Source organism: Haliotis cracherodii, unplaced genomic scaffold (assembly GCF_022045235.1).
Source record: "Haliotis cracherodii isolate W230 unplaced genomic scaffold, xgHalCrac1.p SCAF_3, whole genome shotgun sequence".
NCBI classification, from domain to species: Eukaryota; Metazoa; Mollusca; class Gastropoda; order Lepetellida; family Haliotidae; genus Haliotis; species Haliotis cracherodii.
The window spans coordinates 73,297,251-73,323,446 of NW_027266286.1; the positions used below are offsets into that span (position 1 = coordinate 73,297,251).

General features: G+C 44.0%; 2 protein-coding genes across 2 annotated transcripts; both read left to right on the top strand.

The window, feature by feature from the left end:
* Window positions 1-690: 690 nt before the first annotated feature.
* LOC139473613 (snake venom 5'-nucleotidase-like) lies at window positions 691-11,791 on the top strand. The gene is made up of 9 exons (XM_071256284.1): window positions 691-1,283; window positions 3,225-3,438; window positions 3,736-3,924; window positions 4,106-4,303; window positions 6,670-6,801; window positions 8,420-8,539; window positions 8,685-8,843; window positions 10,432-10,635; window positions 11,510-11,791. The coding sequence occupies exons 1-9, from the start codon at window positions 960-962 to the stop codon at window positions 11,725-11,727; spliced, it is 1,758 nt and encodes a 585-aa protein (XP_071112385.1). The 5' UTR covers window positions 691-959; the 3' UTR covers window positions 11,728-11,791.
* A 4,267-nt stretch (window positions 11,792-16,058) lies between these two features.
* Window positions 16,059-24,299, top strand: LOC139473616 (snake venom 5'-nucleotidase-like). The gene is made up of 9 exons (XM_071256286.1): window positions 16,059-16,394; window positions 17,317-17,530; window positions 19,607-19,795; window positions 20,934-21,131; window positions 21,296-21,427; window positions 22,215-22,334; window positions 22,734-22,892; window positions 23,693-23,896; window positions 24,073-24,299. The coding sequence occupies exons 1-9, from the start codon at window positions 16,059-16,061 to the stop codon at window positions 24,297-24,299; spliced, it is 1,779 nt and encodes a 592-aa protein (XP_071112387.1).
* The last annotated feature ends 1,897 nt before the right edge of the window (window positions 24,300-26,196 follow it).

A 26,196-nucleotide genomic window follows, 5' to 3' on the forward strand; every position in this document is an offset into this window, starting at 1 on the left:
ATATATCGGGGTTGTGTTGGGCAGGGGTACCCAGGCGGATATATCGGGGTTGTGTTGGACAGGGGTACCCGGTCGGATATATCGGGGTTGTGTTGGACAGGGGTTCTGGGTCGGATATATCGGGGTTGTGTTGGGAAGGGGTACCCGGGGGGAGATATCGGGGCTATGTTGGACAGTGGTATCCAGGTGGATATGTCGGGGTTTTGTTGGACACGGGTATCCGGTCGGATATGTCGGAGTTTTGCTGGACAGGGGTACCCGGGTGGAGATATCGGGGTTGTGTTGCGCAGGGGTACCCAGGTGGGTATGTCGGGGTTTTGTTGGACAGGGGTCAACGCCAGCGAATAACAAGTCTCGATTATCTGCCGAAACAAGGCGTACAAGGCAAAATAGTGGTTAAATAATATATGAATGCTTTTATTACCTGAGTTACTTATGTTGATAGTAACACATTTCTATCACAATTTAGAAGTGGTGTGGTCTTCACAAACTCATTTGTAAGATGATTTCAACAAAAGCCTTGCATCAAAAACCGGGTTAGCAGGTTCCATAATAAATCCTTCTAATGTGCTTGCCGTTCTAGCACTTCATCTGAATTGACAGCTGTGAACGCAACTGCCCAGACTGGATTAAACAAAGACATTCAAACACCACAAACTCACGCCTAAATGATCTGAGCCGCGAAAATCACCGACCGTGTCCATTGATTCAATGGAGAGATGACAACATAGTCTGTGAGAGTAGGAGCACGGCCAGCAACAAGGAGGGTGTCGCCGCATAACCCAGGCCAGAAGACTTGTTTATGACGTGTTTCCCCCATCCTCTGTACCATTGGATTATAACAGGAACACTGTTAACTGCTGACATCACAACTTCACCTTACAGCTAAGCCTTGTAGCGCCTACAGCATCCTAACAGCTTCACGTCACAGACTTGAGATAAGACGTAAGATATTCGACATGCTCCTTGTACCTCTGCTGGGGATCTTTCTGCCTGCTGTGGTCGTCGGCTTCAACCTCACCATCCTCCACACCAACGACATCCACGCCAGATTCGAGCAGACCAACAAATACAGTGGCCAGTGCCAAGCCGATGATGTGACAGAGGGGAAATGTTTTGGTGGGACAGCGCGACTTGTGACCAAAGTCCGTGAACAGCGCTCCCTCCATCCCAACACCATCCTCCTGTCGGCAGGGGACGAGTATTCGGGGACGCTGTGGTTCTACAAGTACCGGGGTGCCGTTGTGGCCAGATTCATGAACCTGTTGCAGTATGACGTCATGGCGAGTATTTTTATTTGTTTTATTTTGACATCCTTAGAATCAGAACACAGCTAACCCCTTACGATTTAATCATTATTGAATATATTTATACATTAGGGTTATGCTTGTATTCACAATGCAGTTTTATGCTGGATTCTGTAGTTACTGTTAACTCTACTCTCATCACACTCCAAGCCCGAGGTCTCTAAAGGTTCCTGTCCTGTCTCTGAAGAGTGTTACGTTCTCACCCACTCAAGTCATGACGGACAGTCAGTGACAGTTAGGAATGGCCGTCATTCTTCACTACCCCGCAACAGTAAACATGAGATTGTAGACGCGGCCTTGGCCTTTCATCATGCAAAGAAACCAGTCAAGCGAAGCCGAATTCGCGGTCGTAAAAGTCGCCCGGGGTGGGGGATGGATGGCGAGGGGGGTTGTGTTGTGTGTGTGTGTGTGTGTGTGTGTTGGGGGGGTGGGGGGGGGGGGGGGTGGGGGGGGGGGGTTGAGGGGTGGTTGAGGGCACCGATCTTTGACTTCTTACAACAACACAGTATGTCTCACCCGAACATCGACCCGGTTCAAGTAAATATAAAACGTCAACGCCAGCGAATAACAAGTCTCGATTATCTGCCGAAACAAGGCGTACAATGCAAAACAGTGCTTAAAATAATATATGAATGCTTTTATTACCCCAGTTACTTATGTTGATCGTAACACAATTTAGAAGTGGTGTGGTCTTTACAAACTCATTTTAAGATGATTTCAACAAAACAAAAATTGGGGGGGGGGGGGGGGGGGGGGGGGGGATGGGGGGGGGGGGGGGGGTGAGGGGGGGTTGAGGGCTCACGAGACCCACCTTTGCTTAGTTTGGGTCCAAAATAGAAAATAAACAAACTAAAAGGTCGCACTAGTGTGACGGGGGCACCGTCCTTTGACTTCTTAAAACAACACAGCATGTCTCACCCGAACGAACTGCGGATTCCTTTGAAGACAACATATGGTTGGATAACTTGAGGGGTCTTCTCATGAACAGAAATCAGTAGGGGAGTGAAAACTTATCCCAGGTGGGAATAGAGTAATGTTAATCGGGCTGGTCAGGTCTTGATGACCCACTGCCAAAACTTCAATGCATGTTTGGTGATGTTTCGCCTGTACATGGAACAGTCGCACAATATTCTATCTCCGCGATGGGAAGCAATATACTGCAAGTCTGTATGTGCATTAGCCAGGTACAAGTGATGAAACATCTTTATTTTTATACAGGGAAATAAGCTCACCGATAAATGTCATATCTGTCTGTCATCGCTTGGTCACTGTTCCCACTAACGGTGAGTTATTGCTCATATTTTGTTCTCGAGGCAAAACATATATAATTCTCAAAGGATGTCGCTGTTCGCTTTGGTGAGACCTGCCGTGTTCTGAAATCGAACTAGTGCCCTAGTTACGACTGTACTCGTTACGATATATTTATGATACAACTATAAAGAATCCCCCTCGGTAATATCATGTCGCGTGCCTTCATTAGCCGTTCACTGCACTGGTACTGGTACAATTACATAGAGAGTTACCTCCCCTAAGTATAGAGACATGGTGTTGAAGCATCAAAATGAAACGCACAGGTAGTACATAGTTCACTGAACCTGACTACACGAAAAATCCGGGATATCAATTGGATATATGTTGTTGGAAAATGTTGGTGGCCTAATGTTCGACAAACGGTGCGTCAAAACGCAGCCATTGTCGATTTGCAATGTCTTAAACGGCATAGTTTTCACAAAAGTTTAAACACGTCATGGCGGAAAACAGTAAAGCAAAATGCACGTGCAAGTTATGGCATTCGTAACTCGTCCTAGTGGCTATAAAAAGGCAAGCATAAGCCAATAATGTGTCAACATTTTTCAAGTTTTTTTTGCACCAGCTGACATGTTCTTATTGACCTCGTTTTCTCTCTGCCCTTTCCAGACGCTGGGTAATCACGAGTTTGATCTCGGCATCGACGGGTTGATTCCCTTACTCAACGACGTCAACTTCACCGTGGCCAGCGCCAACATCGACGCTACTGCCGAGCCACGGGTCAATAACAAGCTGGTGAAACACACGGTGTTGACTGTCGATGGTGAACGTATCGGGATCATCGGGTACACCTCCAGAGAGACACCGTCAATTTCTGTTCCAGGTCAGTGCCACTATACCGTCGTCAAACAAACGGCACCGTGGGGTAGCCTAGTGGTTAGAGCGTCACGCAGAAGGCCCCGGTTCGATTCTCCAAATGGGTATAATGAGTGAACCCCTTTTCTTGTGTTTCCCTGCTGATATTGCTGGAATATTGCTAAAAGCGGCGTAAAACCATACCCACTCGCTCACTCACTCAATGAAACAGCACCGAGTGGTAAACGGCTGATCCTTGCATATTTTCAACACCCTAATGGAGATACTTCAGCATTTACCTTCTATTGATGACATATTCTTCCAGGTCAGAACCTCAAATTTGAAGATGAGGTTGTAGCAGTCCGGAGAGAGGTGGACTCCCTGACGTCACAGGGCATCAACAAGATCATCGCTCTCGGTCACTCGGGATTTGATGTTGACCAACGAATAGCAGCAGAGGTCAATAACCTGGATGTGGTGGTCGGGGGTCACACCAATACCTTCCTCTACACAGGTGAGAAACGCACATACCTACGTCAACGCATATGTCATACTCGCATATACATGCATACTGTTCGCACACCCACCCAACAAAACATACGGACAGTTGTGTATGACGTTTTCGTATATTGTGCAAAGTTCCGACTGCTTTCTACACTTCAAGACAAACCTGTAATAGACTGATATTTTTGCAGGCGACCAACCGTCCAATGAGGAACCGGAAGGAGAGTATCCCCACGTGGTGACCCAGTCGGGAGGGGCCAGGGTGCTCGTGGTGCAGGACTATGCTTACGGAAAGTATCTTGGATCTTTGGAAGTGACCTTTGACCCGGAAGGTGTCATCACGTCATGGGGAGGTAATCCAATTCTTCTGGACAACAACACGGCGCAAGGTGGGTAACTTGGTTGATACCATAACGTGCTTGGCCATACAACACAGGGTTGGTATCATAACGTGCTTGGCAACACAATACAGGGTTGGTATCATGACGTGCTTGGCCATACAACACAGGGTTGGTACCATAACGTGCTTGGCCATACAACACAGGGTTGGTATCATAACGTGCTTGGCAACACACTACAGGGTTGATATCATAACGTGCTTGGCCATACAACACAGGGTTGGTATCATAACGTGCTTGGCCATACAACACAGGGTTGGTATCATAACGTGCTTGGCAACACAGCACAGGTTGGTATCATAACGTGCTTGGCAACACAATACAGGGTTGGTATCATAACGTGCTTGGCCATACAACACAGGGTTGGTATCATAACGTGCTTGGCCATACAACACAGGGTTGGTATCATAACGTGCTTGGCAACACAGCACAGGTTGGTATCATAACGTGCTTGGCCATACAACACAGGGTTGGTATCATAACGTGCTTGGCCATACAACACAGGTTGGTACCACAACGTGCTTGGCAACACAGCACAGGTTGGTATCATAACGTGCTTGGCAACACAGCACAGGTTGGTATCATAACGTGCTTGGCCATACAACACAGGTTGGTACCATAACGTGCTTGGCAACACAGCACAGGTTGGTATCATAACGTGCTTGGCCATACAACACAGGGTTGGTATCATAACGTGCTTGGCCATACAACACAGGTTGGTACCATAACGTGCTTGGCAACACAGCACAGGTTGGTATCATAACGTGCTTGGCCATACAACACAGGGTTGGTATCATAACGTGCTTGGCCATACAACACAGGGTTGGTATCATAACGTGCTTGGCTATACAACACAGGGTTGGTATCATAACGTGCTTGGCCATACAACACAGGGTTGGTATCATAACGTGCTTGGCCATACAACACAGGTTGGTACCATAACGTGCTTGGCAACACAGCACAGGTTGGTATCATAACGTGCTTGGCCATACAACACAGGGTTGGTTTCATAACGTGCTTGGCCATACAATACAGGGTTGGTATCATAACGTGCTTGGCTATACAACACAGGGTTGGTATCATAACGTGCTTGGCCATACAACACAGGGTTGGTATCATAACGTGATTGGCTATACAACACAGGGTTGGTATCATAACGTGCTTGGCTATACAACACAGGGTTGGTATCGTAACGTGCTTGGCTATACAACACAGGGTTGGTATCATAACGTGCTTGGCCATACAACGCATGTTTGGTATCATAACGTGCTTGGCGATACAACAAGATGCATTTAGAAGTTTGAGTACTAAGTCAGGATAAGATATATGGATGAACAACTTCTTTATTACAATTAGGAGCGAGGTTTCGGTGTTTTCATACCCGAATCTTAAGACCAGTAAGTCAGATTATTGACTGCTACATCACTGTCTACAGACCAACACGTCCAGTTATAAGACCACTATTTCACTGTCTACAGACCAACATGTCCAGTTATAAGACCACTATTTCACTGTCTACAGACCAACACGTACCTTTACAAGACCACTATTTCACAGTCTACAGACCAACACGTCCAGTTATAAGACCACTATTTCACTGTCTACAGACCAACACGTCCAGTTATAAGACCACTATTTCACTGTCTACAGACCAACACGTCCAGTTATACATGTAAGACCACTATTTCACTGTCTACAGACCAACACGCTGTCTACAGACCAACACGGCCCTTTACAAGACCACTATTTCACTGTATAGGACACGTCACAGTAACAGCCAACTGATCATTCCATCTCTGGGACTATCAATATGTTTATCATCCCCCGCCACGAAGTGGAAGAGGGATATGGGAATGGATGCTGTGCGTCCGTCCTACCGTCCATCCGTCCTTCACATTTCATTTCCGGAGCAGAACTAAAAAACAAATGGGATTGTCTTAACCAAACATGGCACATAGATAGGTCTAGTGGTAGACTGGTGCCTTTTGATACTTTGGGATTTTTTGAAAAAAATATTTTTCGAGTTTTTATAGCAACGACTTTGACTTGGCGGTAGTGCTCGGTGTGAAAACCGTATATATTTCTTGCCTTGTACATAACCCGGCATATCATATTGGCGGGGGATATGAGTATTTCATGCTTGTTCGCAATAGTAAGAGGCCACAGGCCCACAGTATTACAGTGTACATCTGGAGAGGCTGTTCACACAAACTACTTTCTGATTGACAGAGCATAATAAATATACATTGAAAAGTTACGAACAATATTTGTATTGACTGATTGCATCAAAGAAACGAATTCATCTACATCTGGATGAACAAAATGGTACCGTTTAAGGTATATTGTTTTCTGTCTAGATGAGGCGACCTTGGAGGTGATGCGCCCCTATAGGGAAGGTGTAGCCGACGAGATGAGCCAGGTGGTCGCGAGAAGTCAGGTGCTGCTGGACGGAGAACGGTCTTCTTGTAGGGTCAGCGAGTGCAACTTAGGTAAGATGTGACCGATGCCCCAGACAAATTGTTCCACCTACTATTCCGTAGTGCTTCTCCCGACAGAGATACGGTACGGCACCCAAGTAAAGGGATGGATACGTGCGGGTCATTCTAAACCTAGCGGATTAAAGATGTTGTCCGGGTTCCGAATTCAACCATTCCAATTTCCCCGCATTTTAGACGTTTCCATGGCGCCTTCGGTCTACAAGGCTGAACGGTCCGGGTAACACTTGACAATTTATCTCCCAAAATATATGTTTGGAAAGATGGAAAGTTCAAAGCTCTACGCCGATCCCTTATTCTCACTTAGAACTTTCTCAAAACAACGGAGTTCAAGTGGTTGTGGATGCAAGTGTACACTGAACTTTATACAAAATATCCAAATATTATAAGCATAATCATTAAACTACTTAATCAACAAAGGCCGTACAAGAAGTTTGCGAATAAAAAAGTATTTGAGAAAACTTTAATTTTAGCGGCCCATATGAACATATTTAATGAACGGATAATGATGTATAGATTTGAAACTGACAAGTATAGTGAGAATGATTAATGCTTCAAAATGGGGCAAATGGTTGCAACAGGGTTATAACAACCAAAGTACTGACAAACAAAATAGTCTTTGGTCACTGCAAAATATAAATTATTTAAAAGGTGCCTTTTATAAAAATTATAGTGAGAGATTTCCAGGTAATATGTATTGAGAACAAAATAAAACTCGTGTACTGTTTCATATATAAGCATGAAACCCGTCTATTATTGCTCGCCATGTGTGAATTACGTGTGCATATATTAACTGATTTACATAGATATTCATCTGCCGTCATATATAACACATCAGTTATTACAGAACTGCGTGCAAAGAAACCTGTTTATTTTAATATATAGTATTTTGCCAGATAGACGGTTTTTATCAGTATTTAAAGGTCACCAGCCCAAAATAAAAACCGAAAAAAGATTGATGAGCACTTAACATATTTGACCCAATAACATTCACAAAAATACATATTCAATGTGTTTTTTTACACATTTAAGACATAGATTTGTTCGGAAAGTACATAAGGGGTAATAAATTGGATACCAATTACTTACTTACTTATATTGGGGATTTAACGTGCGCTTTCCGACTGCAAGCGTATGTCGCACACGGAGGATACCAATTACTTACTTACTTACTTACTTACTTTGGAGATTTAACGTGCGCTTTCCGACTGATGCGTATTTCGCACACGGGGATACCAATACTACAAGTGCATTTTTATATGAAAGCACATCACCAAGTGTCGTAAACGAGAATGTATGTCGTAAAATGTCATCGTTCTCATTTTTGACTTAAGGTACTTAATTAACGAAAAGAGTTAATGACATATATCACGTGACTGAAATACTGCTGCTGCGTGTGAAGGGATGGAGAGACAAACTTGGTCCAAGACAGAAGATGAAGTCGAGCTTACACTATTCTTTACTAGTTTGTCTGGCAGACTTGATGACTTCGCGGGCTGACAGCAGTAAGATAACCGACTGCGGCTAGTCAGTATCTAATCTCTCACTGGTGTGCAAAGTGTTGCCATGTACTAATAACTGCAGAAAGTAATAGACTTTGGTTAATTCCCAGGGAACCTGATTGCTGATGCCATGGTGCACCAGAACCTGCAGCACAGCGACTCCCTGGAATGGAACCACGTGGCCCTCGCTTTTATGAACGGGGGCGGCATTCGGACGTCAATACAGAAAGGTAACACATTAGCACTACTAATAACAATTTCGTTCCAAACATTATAAGGGGCGGTCGGGTAGCCTAGTGGTTAAACACATGATTTGGGGTTGAAGATATGACAAGCATGATGAATACGTAATATGATACATATACTTTTACGTAGGTGACGTCACTTTCGGCGACATCACCACCGTGCTGCCGTTCCGGAACACCTTTGACATCGTCGAGCTGCTGGGGAAACATGTGCGGGAATCTCTGGAGTTCGCGGTGTCCAAGTGGGCAAAGACCGGGAGATTGTCTGGGGCGTTCCTCCAGGTGTCGGGTACGTCAAAAGAATACAGCTTCCAGTTAACTGTTGTACTTGTGTCCTGGGAAATCTACAGCGAATTGTTCTAGTGAATGTACAGCTTTGTTTGTTTGTTGTTTAACGCCGCATTCAGCAATATTCCAGCTCTATGACGGCGGTCTGTAAACAATAGAGTCAAGACCATCCAGTGACTATCATGAGCATCGGTCTACGCAATTGGGATACGCTTGTTACGCAGAGGCCAGGGTTCTATTCTCCTCATGGGTTTGTTTGTTTGTTTGTTTGTGCTTAACGCCGCAATCCTGTATTCCAGCTGTATGACTGCGGTCTGTGAATAATACACAGTTGGGATACGATGACATGCAACAGCTAAGTCGGCGAGTCTGACCACCTGATCCTCTTACGACAAGCATAGTCACCTTTTAAGGACCTATTCTACCCCGGATCTTTACGGGTATGAATGAACAGCGAATTGTCCTTGTAATGAGTGAGTGGGTTCTATATGTTGGGGTGTCAGCTTCATGTGGAAGGAAATTCCGAAGTGAAGCAGCCATTGTCCCGGTGACAACGTCTAGTTTCCACCATTGCCAAACAAGGCTAGAATTATGGAGTTACATTATGGCTGGACGAACGAGTCTATGCATAGTCCATTCTAAAATTCGTGACGAAATCGACATCCGGTTCAGTATGGCAGCTGCCGTGCCGAATTCATTCGATTGCAGGATTTGCAGAACATGCGCACCGTCAACTGGGCGTCGACAGATATTTTAAAAATCTTTTAAAAATCAAGGTGGTCAGGCGATTTCATGCATTTCGTGAAAACCAGTTTTATTACAATAAAGATCTTTATTATTGATGAGATCGTCTTGACTGGGTGCCACCATTTTGTTTGAAGCTAATGCAAGTGATATCAGAGGTGGAATCTGATTGGTCAGTAGGGAGATCCCCCGAACATAGAAGGAACATGACTCGCAATAGCCACTGGTGGCGCAACGATCGAACCCAGAAATTAGAGCAAAGGTGGAAACTTGACTTTTAAAGCAGTTGATTCCCTTGCCTAGGGAAGACGTAACATGAACCACTTTGGTGAACCCACAAATACCGGTATGGTGCTGACAAACCAAGAAACATAACCCGGGCGAATCTGAAATTTGAATCTACGGTTTCTGGTACGCTTAAGGGACGCAACTCTACACAGCCAATTGCGGGGTCTCAAACAACTAAGCCCCCAGGCCTTAGGCATATTCCTGGTAAATTTCAGGCTCGCTGACTTGGTTGATGCATGTCATCGATCCCAATTGCGTGGATCGATGCTCATGATGTCAATCACTGGATTGTTTGGTCCAGACTCGATTATTTACATACCGCCGTCATATAGCTGGAATATTGCTGAGTGTTGCGTTAAGCAACAAACCAACCAACCAACCTTGTAAATGTATAACGTTTGACAAAGGTTCAGTGCATATCTATATACTGAGTCTTAGTGATTGTAAGGGTTCCACAAATTTGATTTGAACTCCAGACAGGTCCCGATTAGTATTGCCTCCCTTACTTGTCAGTTCAACAGTATAAAGGCACTGTAAAGAGTTTTTCTTTTCATAAGGTTTGAAAGTCGTGTACGACGTGACGATGCCTGTAGGTCAAAGGGTAATAGAGGTCAAGGTCAGATGCACCAACTGCTCCGTGCCCCATTACGTGGATCTCGAGGACACCGAGGTCTACAAGATCATCATGCCTTCCTTCACTGCCAATGGTGGCGACGGATATGACGTCATCAACAAGAACAAGATCAAACATCATCTACTTGGTAAGCTTGCTACTGACATGCGCGTTACTAGGTTAACCTACGCGTGGGATGTATTCTCGCTGTGGTCCGCAAGTCTGCATGCCAGGCTTAACACAGCACTCCAAGGTTTCAGCAGCGCTACGATCGCTTTGTGCAAGATGTGTCCTGTTTGCCTACCTGGAATGTCTATACCATAGGGGTCTGACATTTTGATTCAAATTATGAAAGCCTTTGTATACTATGAAAAGATGAGATGGTGAGTGAGTTAGTTTTAACGCCGCTTTGATCAGTATCCTAGTTATATCACGGCGTGTCAGCTTAATGTCGGAGAAAAGCCCGAAGTGATGAAGGTCTCAGACGTTTACAATTTGGTGAAACCCACGAGCACGGGTATGGTAATGACAAACCTAGCAACATAATCGGGGCGAACTGGGATTCGAACCCACCACCATAGGTTTCTGGCAAGCTCTGCATAGCGAAATGCGGCGCCTAAGACGGCTGGGCGCCCCGTACCCCCAGAAAAATGTATCGTCTTGTTCGACAAAACGAATTTTGTTCATTGTTTTACAAAAAAAGGCGTCCTGTGTGTTGCTTTGTGAACCTGATCCAAGAATCGCACGAGAGTCCAGGGACTTTTTGCACAAAGCGATCCTAGAGCTACGTAGGTGTGCGATAGTTAAAGCGCTAATGTCTTGTGCAAGGTGGCTCTGCTCGAGAGTGCCTGTACAGGAGCAATCCTCGTGCCCTGACTCTTTGGGACTAATTGACAGGACGGACAGGCAGCAGTGATTTGAGTTATACTGAGCTATCATTTCTTGCGTATGTGTTGTTTATGTGTGAGCAGCATCTATTATCCCATCTGTAGTTTCATCAGATGACGTTGTTGTTGTTGCAGGCGATGTGGATTCATACGTGCTCCTCGAGTACGTAAAAACTGTTTCCCCTCTCACCCACGGGCTGGAAGGGCGTATCAGTTTCCGGCAGACACCTTTGTGTAACTGCCCCGTCAGTAGTGACGTCACCCGCCCAACGACACAACTAGCGACTGCGACGGCGACAGCGACGGTGCTGTTCCTTGTCGTATCAACGTGTATACGTGGCTCTGGTTTCTGAGTTTCTCCGGAGAATCAGTTTAGTGGTACTAAAATACAATGAAGCTGGTCTTTACTATACTCTATGTCACTATATTCAAATAAAATATTTTTCTGAAATTTCTAAACACGTCTTCACCTGATCATTTGGCCAGGAAGGTATTATTAATGTATTGTTCGTGTATTATCAATATATTGTATTTAATCGCACGTTTCGGGGTTTGCACAATGGGATCTCTGATCCTCTACATCCATTTTGTAAACTCTCATGCGGGCTGTTTAACATGCTGATTGTATGAGATGCTGCCTTATTTCATATTCTGAATAATATGTATGATATATTTCACACTTTGTCACAACCGGATCGTTGACATTTTTGTCATATTGAGAAGCATAGAAGCACTCCACTCCTCTCTTGAAGATTCTAGGTGTACATGTGTTTCATTTGATAAAGATGAATAATTTTGAATTATTCTAAATTAATACAAGAAGAAAGCATTATTTGAATTTTGAATTCTTAACCCGTTATAGCACGTTCCCACAACGCACTGTTATAGCACAGAACCCAGAATTCCCTGTTATAATACTAGTACCACAATGCAGGCCCCAATGCCCTGTTATAGCACCGTCCCACACTGCCCTGTTATAGCACTGAACACAGAAGTCACTGTTATTGCACCGGTCCCACAATGCCCCGGTATAGCATCGAACCCACAATTCTCCGTTATAGCACCAGTCTCACAATGCCCTGTTATAGCACCGGCCCCACAATGCCTTGTTTTAGCACCAAAGCCAGAATTCCCTGTTATTGCACCGGTCCCACACTGACCCGTTATAGCACCGATCCCGGAATGCCCTGTTATACGTCCGGTCCCACAATGCCTTGCTGCAGCACCGGTTCAACAGATAAAATTTAAAGTCACATCAGTAGTATTTCAGCCATATCGTGACTACAACGAATTATGTTTAAATAACAATTCAATTTAGAATACATAAAACAACAAAGGACAGTGAAGTAAACAGACTGTCACAAATTTATATTTAAAACCGGTTGGGAAACATAAAAAGGAATCACAATACCTAACAATACATTATACAAATGGGCTACAGATCACCAGCAACAAAGTGAGGCCACCTAACTATGGACCATGGGGACTTACAGTACTTCAGCTACCTGCACGGTACCCCAGCAGGATTTACACCATCCCTCTTGCTGCTGGAGATTGCCATCAAGTTTCGTCGAAACTTAAAACGATTACAATAGTAGCAGGAATAAACGGAATGAAGTGGCCTCACATGTCCTCTCAGTGTGACAATCATTTCACTAACAATCTCAGTTACAACTTAGACACTAGCTACTAATATTGTAAAATGTAAACTATGCACACAAATTGAAATTCTCAATCATATCAATTTCTTTCAAAAGGCCAAATATTAAATGAGACGGAACATTATTAGAAAAGTCCATAGTTGATGTTGCGCTGAAATATTTATCCGTTGTGATGGGAAACTCTAAACAGTCAAGCAGGATACGACTGACTGTGATTCTCTCGTCACAACGATACAGAACGAACGGTACTCACCTTTCAATAAATACTCATGTTCATATCTGGAGTGGCCAATATGACATCGTCGCACAAAGACCTCTTCAAATCTGGACTGACAACCCAAGTAGGTGTCACCGATAGTTGGTTTTATTGCATGTTATATACTTATACCTAATTGGGTGTCCCACTTCTTTTGCATTAGATCTCTGATGTAACATCTAGTCACAGGTTTATAATCAATGTATGGGAATCATACGTCACAGATTTGTTGAGCGCTGCTTTTGCTGCAGCGTCAGACATTGTGTTAGCAATGATTCCAACATGACTGGGTAACCAACAGTAGCAAGATCATTATGTAGTTCTATCATTTCAAGACAAAGTGGAACATACTTTGATTGACCTGAAGACAGAAAAGCGAATCAAATACGGCAGGATATATTTTTATTCCAAGTGGTGGAATAAGTGATGCCTATTCAGTATTTATCGTACAAGTCTTCATAAGGAGGACTATAACATAGGCGGGATTAAATTTATTTGAATATAGTTTTGCGATATATTTCACGGCCAATTTTATGCGACGTTGTTTCAGGAAGGGCTCATCAGTTCATCAGACTATTAATGAGAGTTATGTGATTAAGTTATGAAGGCACCAAGGAAAGCCTCAGGCCTTTGTTTCAATGGCGTTATTTTAGTTTTATTTAGTTAATATTTTTATTATGGATCATAGCATGCTCAACTGTTTCCCTCGCCTTCCTGGCTTGTTTGCAGTCCTCGTTAAAGCATGGTTTGCGTATATAGGGAACTGCAGATTACTTTGGATACATTCATCAGCTATTTCGTTTCGTTCATCAGAGAAACAGAGTTTAGGGTCAGGAAAATCCATAAAGAGACTTAAGTTTGTTTGTACAGAGAAGTTCATGTAAAGGTCAGATAGCCTTATTAAACATCCATCATGATGATTTAGGAACATAAGATGGAATCACAGCTATAAGCATGGAAGGAAAATGGTCACTTCCATAGAGGTCGTGGTGCTTTGTTTGTTTGTTTGTTTGTTTGTTGTTTAACGCCGCACTCAGCAATATTCCAGCTATATGGCGGCGGTCTGTAAATAATCGAGTCTGGACCCGACAATCCAGTATTTGACATTGTGAGCATCGATCCACGCAATTGGGAAGATCGTGGTGCTATCAAAGAACGTTGCAGCGCTGCTTGCCGGAAGCAATACGCGATCTGTCGTAAGATGGGAACAGTTATGTTTGATATGCTACGCTTTTTGAGACCATTTGTCTATGATTCTCGCCTGCATCGTTTTGTATGGTGATAATTGACTTATAGGTCGTCATAGGATCGCGATTTACGATAGTTCGTGTTGAGCAGTGAACAAAAAATCAAACCGGTATTCATCCTTATAATCTTTTTACACTAAATAACATGGTAAGGTATATTTCAGTGACGAACGTTTTGTACCCATCATTATGTGTTGGATAAGGGCATAACGTGCATGCGCGTGCGTGTGTGCGTGCTTGCGTACGTGCGTCCGTGCGTACGTAGAATTAGACGGGTTAGTACGGGTTAAAATAGGTCATGCTCGTCGTAAGAGGCGACTAATTGGATCAGGTGGTCAGGCTCGCTGACTTGGTTGATGTATGTCATTGCATGGATCGATGCTCATGATGTCAATCATTGGATTATCTGGTCCAGACTCGATTATTTACAGACCGCAGTCAATTTGCTCGAATATTGCTGAATGCGGCGTTAAACAACAAACAAACAAACAATGCGGGTATATACAGATATATTCGTGTTAAGTATTGGTAAAATATGACTCATATACGGGTACAAAGTGTATGTTAGACACCTAGAAACATAATTGGGGCGACCCGGGATTCGAACCCACAATCATAGGTTTCTGGCGTGCATAAGGGACGCAACTCTGCACAGCGAATTACGGCGTCTGAGACGACCTAACCACTCTTGCCCCCCCAAAATTTGGACGATATATGGGTGATATGGTAATTGTGGGTAAAAGAATGGGCAATATCTGCATTGTCCACTTGTTCACAGTGTGCTGTGATCTATTCGGTTAGCATGACTTGTGTGCATACACGGACGAAACGCGATATTGTTGATGAAATATCGCATGCAATAGTACAGTCAATGGTCATCTAAAGGTCAAAGTGACCTTTGCATATTCAAAGTTAGGTTGTATTTTTGGCCAGTGGATTAACGTGAGAAATATGAGCAGGTTATGGGTCTTATCTGTGTGAAAAAATCTTTACCGGGCGTGACTTACATATATAGTATATATTGGTCACACACATGTTTACATATATGTCAAATGTTATGTATAAGACTCACAAAAGCAAAATAAATAAATGTGGGAGTCAAGCAGTTGAGAGCCAAAAATAAAAATTGACGCTTGGTAACTGATGATTATGACGTCTACTGTCCTAGAAAGACTAGTGTATGAAACTGAGAGACATAAATGAACGATTTGATCGGCACTTGTGGATCAATATTCACTTATGGACATGGGATGGATACAGGCCGGGTTCCGTCTCTTGACAGGTAGGTATCTCTTCCAAGTGCCGTCGACACAGGTAACCCTATACATAGTACATGTACGATGTAATATTGTCCCCTCCATTGTCAAGTGGTGTTATTTAGAGAGGCGGGTAGGATACGTGGGCGTGCATTAACTGGACTCTGTCACGCAACTTCATTTACGACTGTCAATAAATAATTATAGCAGGAGAGTCCTGAATAAGTGCCACAATCTGTCTAGACAAGATTGAAAGACGCCATCATGACCCGTTCACTATGTCGCCTTTCCCTGTACGTCACCCTTCTGCCAGCTCTAGTCGTCAGCTTCAACCTCACCATCCTCCACACCAACGACATCCACGCCAGATTCGAACAGACCAACAAGTATGGTGGTACTTGTCCAGCTGATGATGTGACAGAGGGGAAATGTTTTGGTGGGACAGCGCGACTTGTGACCAAAGTCCATGAACAGCGCTCCCTCCATCCCAACAGCATCCTCCTGTCGGCAGGGGACGAGTTCTCGGGCACGCTGTGGTTCTACAAGTACGGCAGTGCCGTTGTGGCCAGATTCATGAATCTGTTGCAGTATGACGTCATGGTGAGTATATAGAGGATATTAGATGAGTGAAGGAAATATCGGAATTTAGCCACGAGTTAGGTAAACATGGTATGACATGAACACGAATATAACGAATATAGTATATATCTATTTATTACGGAAGAAGATGTCTACAAACAGAAACGAATTTAAGTGTTTACCTGTAAGGACAACAAGTCGCAACATCAGCGGAACGACAATTTGTCGAATGACGTCAATAGATCTTCAGTTATGACGTCGTTTCTAGGGTGACGTTATTCCGACCTCACGTAACAATAAGATTCGAATGACTTCAACAATGTCGCCCGGATGACGCAACCAATACCCTGCTGTCTCGTGACGTGATATGACCCTAGGGCACATATGCTTTTTATGAACCCCGATATGTTTGTCCTCGTAGGGAATAAATGAAACTATTGCAATATGACGTCATGGTGACTATATGAACATGCTGCAATGTGACGTCATGGTGAATATATGATGGGCATGTTGAATTGTTGCGGTATGGTGACTACATGAACATGTTGCACTGTGAAGTCATGGTGAGTATACGAGCCTATTGCAATGTGACGTCATGATGAGTATATGAACATGTTGCAATGTGATGTCATGGCGATTATATGAACATGTTACAATGTGACGTCATGGTTAATATACGAGCCTATTGCAATGTGACGGCATGGTGAGGATATGACCATCTTTTAATGTGACGTTCACATATCTATTTCAGTATATTATCATGGTGATTATTTGTACCTTTTGCAATATGACGTCATGGTGAGTAAATGTACCTTTTGTAGTGTGACGTCATGGTGACGACATTAACCTGTTGCCATGTGACGTTATGGTAAGTAAACGTATCTATGCATCACGCCATCGTACCGGGTCGTGTACAATTTATGCTATGTTTTATATCTGTAAGACTCTGGGAAACCACGAGTTTGACCTCGGCATCGAGGGGTTGATACCCTTCCTCAACGTCGTCAACTTCACTGTGACCAGCGCCAACATCGATGCTACAGACGAGCCTTTGGTGAAAAACAAGCTGATGAAACATACAGTGTTGACGGTCGGGGGTGAACGTATCGGGGTCATCGGGTACACTACCACAGAGACGCCGTTAGTCACGTCAACAGGTAAGACAGTATCTGTAAACAAACATGGCTGCGTTTGTGAGGGTCGCTCTAAACGATCCATAAACTCATTGCAGGATTGGAAGGTGCCATCCGGAGATGCGCCCCTGATTCGATCCGATTATGAACCTTGCCTCCACAGTTAAGTTGACACACCGTAATCTCTCTGAAATACAGCTCTACGCTAAAACCAGCCCACTTACTCATTCACATTTACTGCATTAAGAGTGAGTGGGTGAGTTCGGTTAACGCTGCTTTGAACAATAGTTGAGTTCAGCGAGTGAGAAAGGTTAAACCCCGCTCAAACTCATAGGATTTGCTTCATTTTTTGCAATCTCAGAAAAGAACCAAGTTCCATTCTGTAAGAAACATTTTTTTTCATTTTTTTTCAACTTTGTACACCGCTATCCCACATATTTTGCTCCCCTTCTTGCGGATCTGTTTCTTTATGCATATGAATCGGTAAATACTGTTCGGACTGGCAAAGGCAAAACAAGGTAATTTGGCCAAGAAAGCATCAATTCTGTTGATTCCTTCCTCATGCGTATGGATAGGAATTTCAACTAAAGCTTCAGGTATATCGATGATCTGATATGGTTCAATAACAATCAAATAGCCAATTCCCTTCCACTGATTTAGCCACCTGAACTAGAAATAAAGGAGGCCTGTCAGACCCCTCATCTGTTTCATATTTAGATCTATTCATAAAGATCCAGAGTGACAAAACACTCTCCACAAGACTGTATGACAAGAGGGATGACTTCAACTTTCCAATAGTCAACTTTCCCTTCATGTCGAGCAATATCGCAGCGGCTCCAGCCTTTGGTGTTTACATTTCACAACTTTTGAGATCCAATCGTGCAAGCTCTTTCTTCCAAGATTTCAAAGAGCATCATAATACTCCTGCTCAGTTGTTTGATCAAGGTTACGACATTCAAGGCCTCAGTAAAGCTTTTAAAAAGTTTTATGGTAGACATGTGAAGGACATATCGAAATTTGACGCATCAGTGACAAAAATGTACCATATGTTGCCGGGGTTTTTTAAGTGAACAATTGACTTGTCTTTGCATGTGTTTGTGACGGGTGCCACCGGTGGGTCAGGATACTGTCCCCTTCTCGCGAACACCTGGTATCATTACATGATAGTGATGCATAAACACATGTTCATGATACAGTCGGAATCGTACACTCGACTCTACTTAATGCAGAGATTTCTATTGGATATGAAAAGGGTTTTGTGACTTTATGTAACAATATTCTGGCGGAGGACACCAGAGATTGGCTTCATTAAATGTACCCATGTTTGGAATCGAACCTAACCTTTCGACGTGATGAGTAACCACAAGGCTACCCCCATCTCCATTGACTGAATTTATTTTTATATTATATAAGGGTTTTGATTCAAGATATTTACTAAATGCAGATATCATAGAGGTTATTTTCTGCTCGTAGATAGGGGAATGAATATTTTCCCCCAACTCAGAATTAGGGCATAAAGTATTTTTATTCCAGGATCTTTTCAGTTGTGTACTCTGGATGAGAACTGACTGATGACACTCATTTTGGGGCATTTCAAAATATTGCCACCGAAACATTGTACGTGTACAATTATACAATCTGATGCTTCACTTGCACACTTTAAATTAATCTTTGTGGAGTCAGACAGTATTGCATGTACCTTAAATAAAATAAGATAGAAAATAAACAACAACAATAAATAGAACTACAAAACTGGTGCCAGTGCTTGGATGTCAAGTTCTTTCTTTGAAACAGTCATATTAAATTCCTTTCTTTTTGCCCAATTACATTTCGCGCATGAATTCTTAAAAGTATTTAACACATTTAAGCACGACCATGTATTTGTATAACATGCATGCAGGGTTTTAATTTACTTGTACCATCAATTTTACCTCTTATCATTATGAGAATACATATATAAACAGAGGGCATTTACTGGGGCACTGTCTGAGGCACAGTGTTGACAGATGGCGTAGGCTGTGAAACAAGAACAGCAAGAGTACCTAACTCTCTCACTTCACTTTGTAAAATGACTTCCCAGACAAATAAATTATGTTGTAGGTAGAAACCTCAAATTTGAAGATGAGGTTGTAGCAGTCCAGAGAGAGGTGGACTCCCTGACGTCACAGGGCATCAACAAGATCATCGCTCTCGGTCACTCGGGATTTGATGTTGACCAGAGAATAGCAGCAGAAGTCAATAACCTGGATGTAGTGGTTGGGGGTCACACCAATACCTTCCTCTACACAGGTAAAACAAAACTATAGATATGTATAGCAACGTGCACATCCTCATCAAGCACACCTGTCGTCCTCTATATCTCCCTCTATATCTCCAGCGCTCGCATTATTAAGCCTTCACTAATTCCTGGATCCATTCGGAACCTGGTTCTCGCGGTTTCAAATTACCCGCTCTAGACGTTCTTTACATTTTACCGACCAATGTAAACGTCGAGATAAGGAAAAGTGAAATGGGAAAGGGAGGTAGACATCAAGACATCCTTACCATCAAAAGGATTGTTGAGGGCTTTCCATTGCGTGTCAGTCAGTGTTTATGGATCCCGTGGTTAGTGCACGAAATGTGACCCGGTCACAACAGTGTGCACTCGACTGCATTCTCAGATCTCTGTTGAGTCAACAACCTAACCTGTCTGTGACGCGCAAGAAGGTTAACATTCACATTACCGTCTCATCCTACCGGGTACCCATTCCCAACTGGATGAAAAGAGGCATATTTTACACAGTAAAATGCCTAAAGAGATACCACATGTTACATGTGCTTCAATCATGTTGGGACTCCAGTTTAAATTAGGCCCTCAGCAACCTATGCTTGTCGTACAACGCGACCTTATGGATGAGGTGGTCTGGGTATCTGTGACACGAGGACGTGGATAGCTAGCCATAATACAGTAAACTACGTTTAACGAACACGCTTATAACGAACTGGGGGATATAACGAAGTTATTTTTTTTGTCCTGACCATGTGCTGTATATATACTGCAAATATGCTAATAACGAACTACTGTTACTACTGTAACTATCCATGGTTTGTCTGGTACAGATTCGATTATTTACAGGCCCCAGTCATTTAGCTGGAGTACTGTGTAAAACACAAACAACACAACAATTCTCGTTAGCGTGCCCATGAGGGGAATCGAACCCAGGCCTACGCGTAACAAGCGATCGCCTACACCACCGTCCCTTTGCTATATTCCTATTCCGGAACTGATTGCTGAAATAAACCCTGAACGTTTGCAAAGAAATCTCGCCTAATTAACTCGAAGGAAATGCCCTCACAAATATAGTCCTTCCCAAGATACTTTGACTCGAGTCTGCAACTATTTTCTTTATCCAGCCAACTTTCCAATGAGATTTCCATACTGTCTTAGGCCAGCCACCGTCCAGTGAGAAGCCGAAGGGAGAGTATCCCCACGTGGTGACCCAGTCGGGAGGGGCCAAGGTGCTCGTGGTGCAGGACTATGCTTACGGGAAATATCTTGGTGCTTTGGAAGTGACCTTTGACCCGGAAGGTGTCATCACTTCATGGGGAGGTAACCCAGTCCTACTAGACAACAACACGGCGCAAGGTTGGTTTTGGCGTAGGACTACAGTTCCAAACTGTGGAACTTTATCTGTACTTAAGTTATTTTTAACAAATGAGATTTAGTCTTGGAAGAGTTTTGTCCCTTTTATTTACACCTGTCGGAAGAGACCAACAAATGAGATTATTGTCTCCCTGTTTGTCTTCTAGATGAGATGACCCTAGAGCTGATGCAGCCATACAAGGAGGGCGTGGCTAACGAGTCAGGCACGGTGGTGGCCAGAAGCCAAGTGCTGCTTGACGGAGGGAAATCGTCATGTAGGCTCAAAGAGTGCAGTCTTGGTAGGACGTTATGGAAGAGCGCATTTGAATCCTCACGTAATGATTATCTTAGAGTGAGTGAGTTGGGTTTAACACCGTTTTTAACAGTATTCCAGTAATATCACGGCGTGTCAGCTTAATGTGGGAGGAAAGGCCGAAGTGATGCAGGTCTCAGACATTTACCACTTCAGTGAAACCCACGAACACGGGTATGGTGCTGACAAACCTAGAAACATAATTTGGGCGAACCGGGATTTCGAACCCACAATCATAGGTTTCTGGTATGCCCAAGGGGCGCAACTCTGCACAGCGAATCGCGGCGCCTTAGACGACTGGGCCACCCATGCCCTCGATTATCTTAGATGTGTAAATGTATCCTAGTTGCGCAGTATTGTTTGATGTTCTTTTCCGCTCCGTGACCTTCTTCTATTTAACTTTCTTCACCAAGTTCCACCCTTTATTCAATCCCTCACCATTACAACCAGTCAATTCGTCAATCTTTAATCCAGCTCTCACCGCCTGACGTCGGCTTCTCAACTATTACGGTCATTCAGTTCAAAGTTTAACACCTTCGCACACACCCACAGCTGCCTCGCTCTCCGACTCTCGAGTCATCCGATCCCCACCAATGTCAATACCCCAACCCTTTCGCTACGTCTTTAGCGTCATCCACTTAACACCAGTATCTAATCCACCCATAGCCACGACTGTGGTCTTACGATTCCTCCGCCCTTACCTCACCACCACTCATCTTCCCAGCCCATACAGATCCTACAACAGTTTCAAAACCTGCTTCGTTGTTTCCTAGGTAACCTGATTACGGATGCAATGGTGCACCAGAACCTGAAGCACAGCGACTCCTTGGAATGGAGCCACGTGGCCATTGCCTTCATGCACGGAGGCGGCATCCGAGCGTCCATCCCTCCAGGTACTGCTGTAGCCAGGTGAACTTCGACGCTACTCCACCTACCCAGCCAGACCTGTATCACTTTTTTATGAAATTAATAGACAAGTATAGCAATAACAAAGCAAACAGAACAATAGTGAGTCTACATAGACTTTAATCAAAATAAAAAAAACATGTTCAGCGACAGCAATTCGTCACAATTTAGCCAAATTGAATATAAAATAATGTCAATGGAAGAGAGTAACCAGTCTTGATTATCCACCGAAACAGATTTCATCTGGCGCAACAGGCAAAATGACTGTGAATGAACCATATGAATGGACCACTGAAAATCAGTAATGACACGCTCCAGAAGAGCTTAAGACACGTTAAAGAAAAATGCTGATACTTTGGTTTGAAGCGCAGTTATTCAACGTGCAGGTGACGTCACAATGGGAGACTTGCAAACCGTGCTGCCATACCGGAACACCGTGGACATCGTGGAACTGCGGGGAAAACATGTCCGGGAGACTCTGGAGTTCACGGCGTCCAAGTGGGTCAACACCGGGAGATTGTTCTGGGGTTTCCTCCAGGTGTCAGGTACGTCCAGGTGTGTGTTGATGGAGGTAATACGGTAACCGCATGCCAGACTGAGCATTAGACATACGGCAATAGCCGCGATACATCAGATATTCCGGTAGTTCCTTCAGCTGCGGTGGCCCAGTCGTCTAAGGCGCCGCGATTCGCTGTGCAGAGTTGCGTCACTTGGGCACGCCAGAAATCTATGATTGTGGGTTCGAATCCCGGTTCGCCCCGATTATGTTTCTAGGTTTGTCAGCACCATACCCGTGCTCGTGGGTTTCACCGAAGTGGTAAACGTCTAAGACATGCGTCACTTCGGGCTTTCCTCCCACATTAGTGAGTGAGTGAGTGAGTTTGGTTTTACGCCGCTTTTAGCACTATTCCAGCAATATCACGGCGGGGGACACCAGAAATGGGCTTCACACATTGTACCCATGTCGGGATTCGAACCCGGGTCTTCGGCGTGACGAGCGAACGCTTTAACCACTAGGCTACCCGACCGCCCCCTCCTCCCACATTAAGCTGACACGCCGCGATATAACTGGAATACTATTAAAAGCGGCGTTAAACCCAACTGACTCACTCACTCCTTCAGCTGCAGACGCTTCAACGCTGTGAGAGGTGAGAGTGTGGTAACACCCTATGTCATACACATCAGATAGTCTGGAGGTTCCTGCGTCATTAATGCACATCAACAATGTACGTCAACAATGCACATCAGTAATGTACGGTGGATGACATGTTCTTATGGCGGTGTAAAGGAATTCTCTCTGACTTGAGACATTTAATCGTACCGTAAATCAAATTCTTCTCACCAGGAATGAAAATCGTGTACGATATGCAGATGCCTGTCGGTCAAAGAGTGATAGAGGTCAAGGTCAGATGCACTAACTGTTCCGTGCCCAATTACGTGGATCTCGAAGATACCGAGGTATACAAGATCCTCATGCCCTCCTTCTTGTCAAACGGCGGAAGCGGATATGACGTCATCAATGACAACAAGGTTCGCCAACAACAGATAGGTAAGATTTGTCGCCCGTTAAATAAGATTCATTGGTGAATCAGATGACTTTATTAGTGACCATCTTTGTTGCCAGTGGTGTCTCTCTGGCGCATGTTGGTATTATGTAGTCTAAAGTTGCTGTCGTTAATGTTGCTGATATTGTTGTTGATGTTGCTGATGCTGCTGATGTTACAGGAGATCTGGACGCTGACGTCTTGATTGAGTACGCAAGGCGGGTCTTGCTCCTGACCCACGAGGCAGAGGGAAGGATCATATTTCAGGAGCCTCCGTTGTGCCCTTATTGCGTCAGTAGTGACGTCACCCGTCCCGCACTACAACTCTTCACATCGATGACGTCTGTCCTACTCGTATTGTTTTATTCCCGCAGTCTGTGTGTTGGCATCGGTGAAAGCAGTGTTTGAAGCTCGTGATGGATCTTGCATCATAGAAATGTGTACTGTCACACCTTGATCACACCATTAAAGAAACATGTCAGTTTACTTTTGTTGTTATGCTTACTACATATTTGTAGTTTGTATAGTGAATGAGTGAGTGGGTGGTTTTGTGGGACGGTCAGAGGATGGGTCAGTGGGTGGTTTGATTGGGTGAGTGGGTTGGTGGGTAAGTAATTGTGTGTGTGGTTTGAGGGAGTTAGTGAGTTAGTCAGTCATGGAGTGAGTGACTGAATATCGTTTTACGCCGCTTTTAGCAATATTCCTGCAATATCTCGGTGGGGACACCAGAAATGGGCTTCACACATTGTACCCATTTCGGGAATCGAACCCGGATCTTCAGCGTGACGAGCGAACGCTTTCCCCACAAGGCAACCCGACCGCCCCAGTCAGTCATAGAGCCTGGTCCCCTAATCCAATTCAGTCGGTACTTACGACCGGCAATAGAGTGATGGAGGCCTATACTATTGCCAGTAAGTTTGTTAATGTTAGTAATCGTCACAACAAGCAACATGCAATTGGGATACGATGACATGCATCAACCAAGTCAGCGAGCCTGACCACCCGATCCTGTGAGTCGACTCTTACGACAAGCATAGTCGCCATTTACGGTTGCTGAAGACCTTTTCTACCCCGGATCTTTACGGGAGCCGATAACTGTAAAATGAGGGGTTGAGGCGTCTAGGCAAGAAGTGGGCATCCCCATGGGCACCAATTCTGTTGATTCCTCCCTTAAGCTTCAGGTATATCGATGATCTGATATCGTTCAATAACGGCCAAACAGCCACTTCCCTTCCACTGATTTACACACCTAAACTAGAAATACAGGAGACATGGGAGCCTCATCTGTTTCTTATTTAGATCTATGCATAAAGTTTCAGACGGACAAAACGCTCTCCACATAACTGTGAGAAGAGGGACGACTTAAACCTTCCAATAGTCAACTTTCCCTTTATGTCGAGCAATAGTCTAACAGCTCCAACCTTTGGTGTCTACATTTCACAACTTTTGACGTACAATAGAGCATGCTCTATTTACGAAGGTTTTAAAGAGTGTCACACAACAGAAGTTGTTCGATCAAGGTTACAACATTCAAGGCCTCAGTGAAGCTTTCAAACACTTGTATAGTAAACATGTGGACGACATTTCCAAATTTGACGCATCAGTGACAAAAATTGTAGCCAGTCGACCTGCAACGCAAAAGCCGACTGCTGCAACGTTTTGGGTTGTGGTTGACATCGGCGTCGCCGTCTATCAATTTCATCCCGGGGATCTGGAGGGCCAGGGGAGAACATCAACGTTGTTGTTGTGTAGACAGACTCTTGTGATCTGTGCTGTATGTGGTCGAGCGTTTTCCTGCTGGGATACACCGTTGGCTGCAATTGGGAGGACGTGTGGTAGGAGAATTTCGCTGATGTATGGTTCTCAAGTGAGAACCTTTATTGATGTCCGTGGTAGGCACAATTTGTGACAATCATACCAGCAGGACTAAATAGTTAAACCTAACTATTGTGCCCCTTTTCCCGTTATTTTATCAACATATCCTGCCTTTGTCTGTTCATGTAAAAGTGTGTATTTTGGCAATTCACACTTTCATTTCTCAACTGTCTTGTCTCCTTTTTCATTGATCGTCATATCTTGCTTCGCATGGTTTCTTTTGCCCGTGAGTGTATATCTGGATAGTGATCAAAGTGTTCTTGATTAATCACAATTGTTTAGGCCAATAATACATACAGCCACATCTTGAACTTGTGTTGATTGCAAGAAATGACATATCACAGAGTTACCATTGCAATTACTAAGGACATAATCAACTAGTGAGTGAGTACAGACCATGAACACCACCCACATCATGCCAAGTTGACAA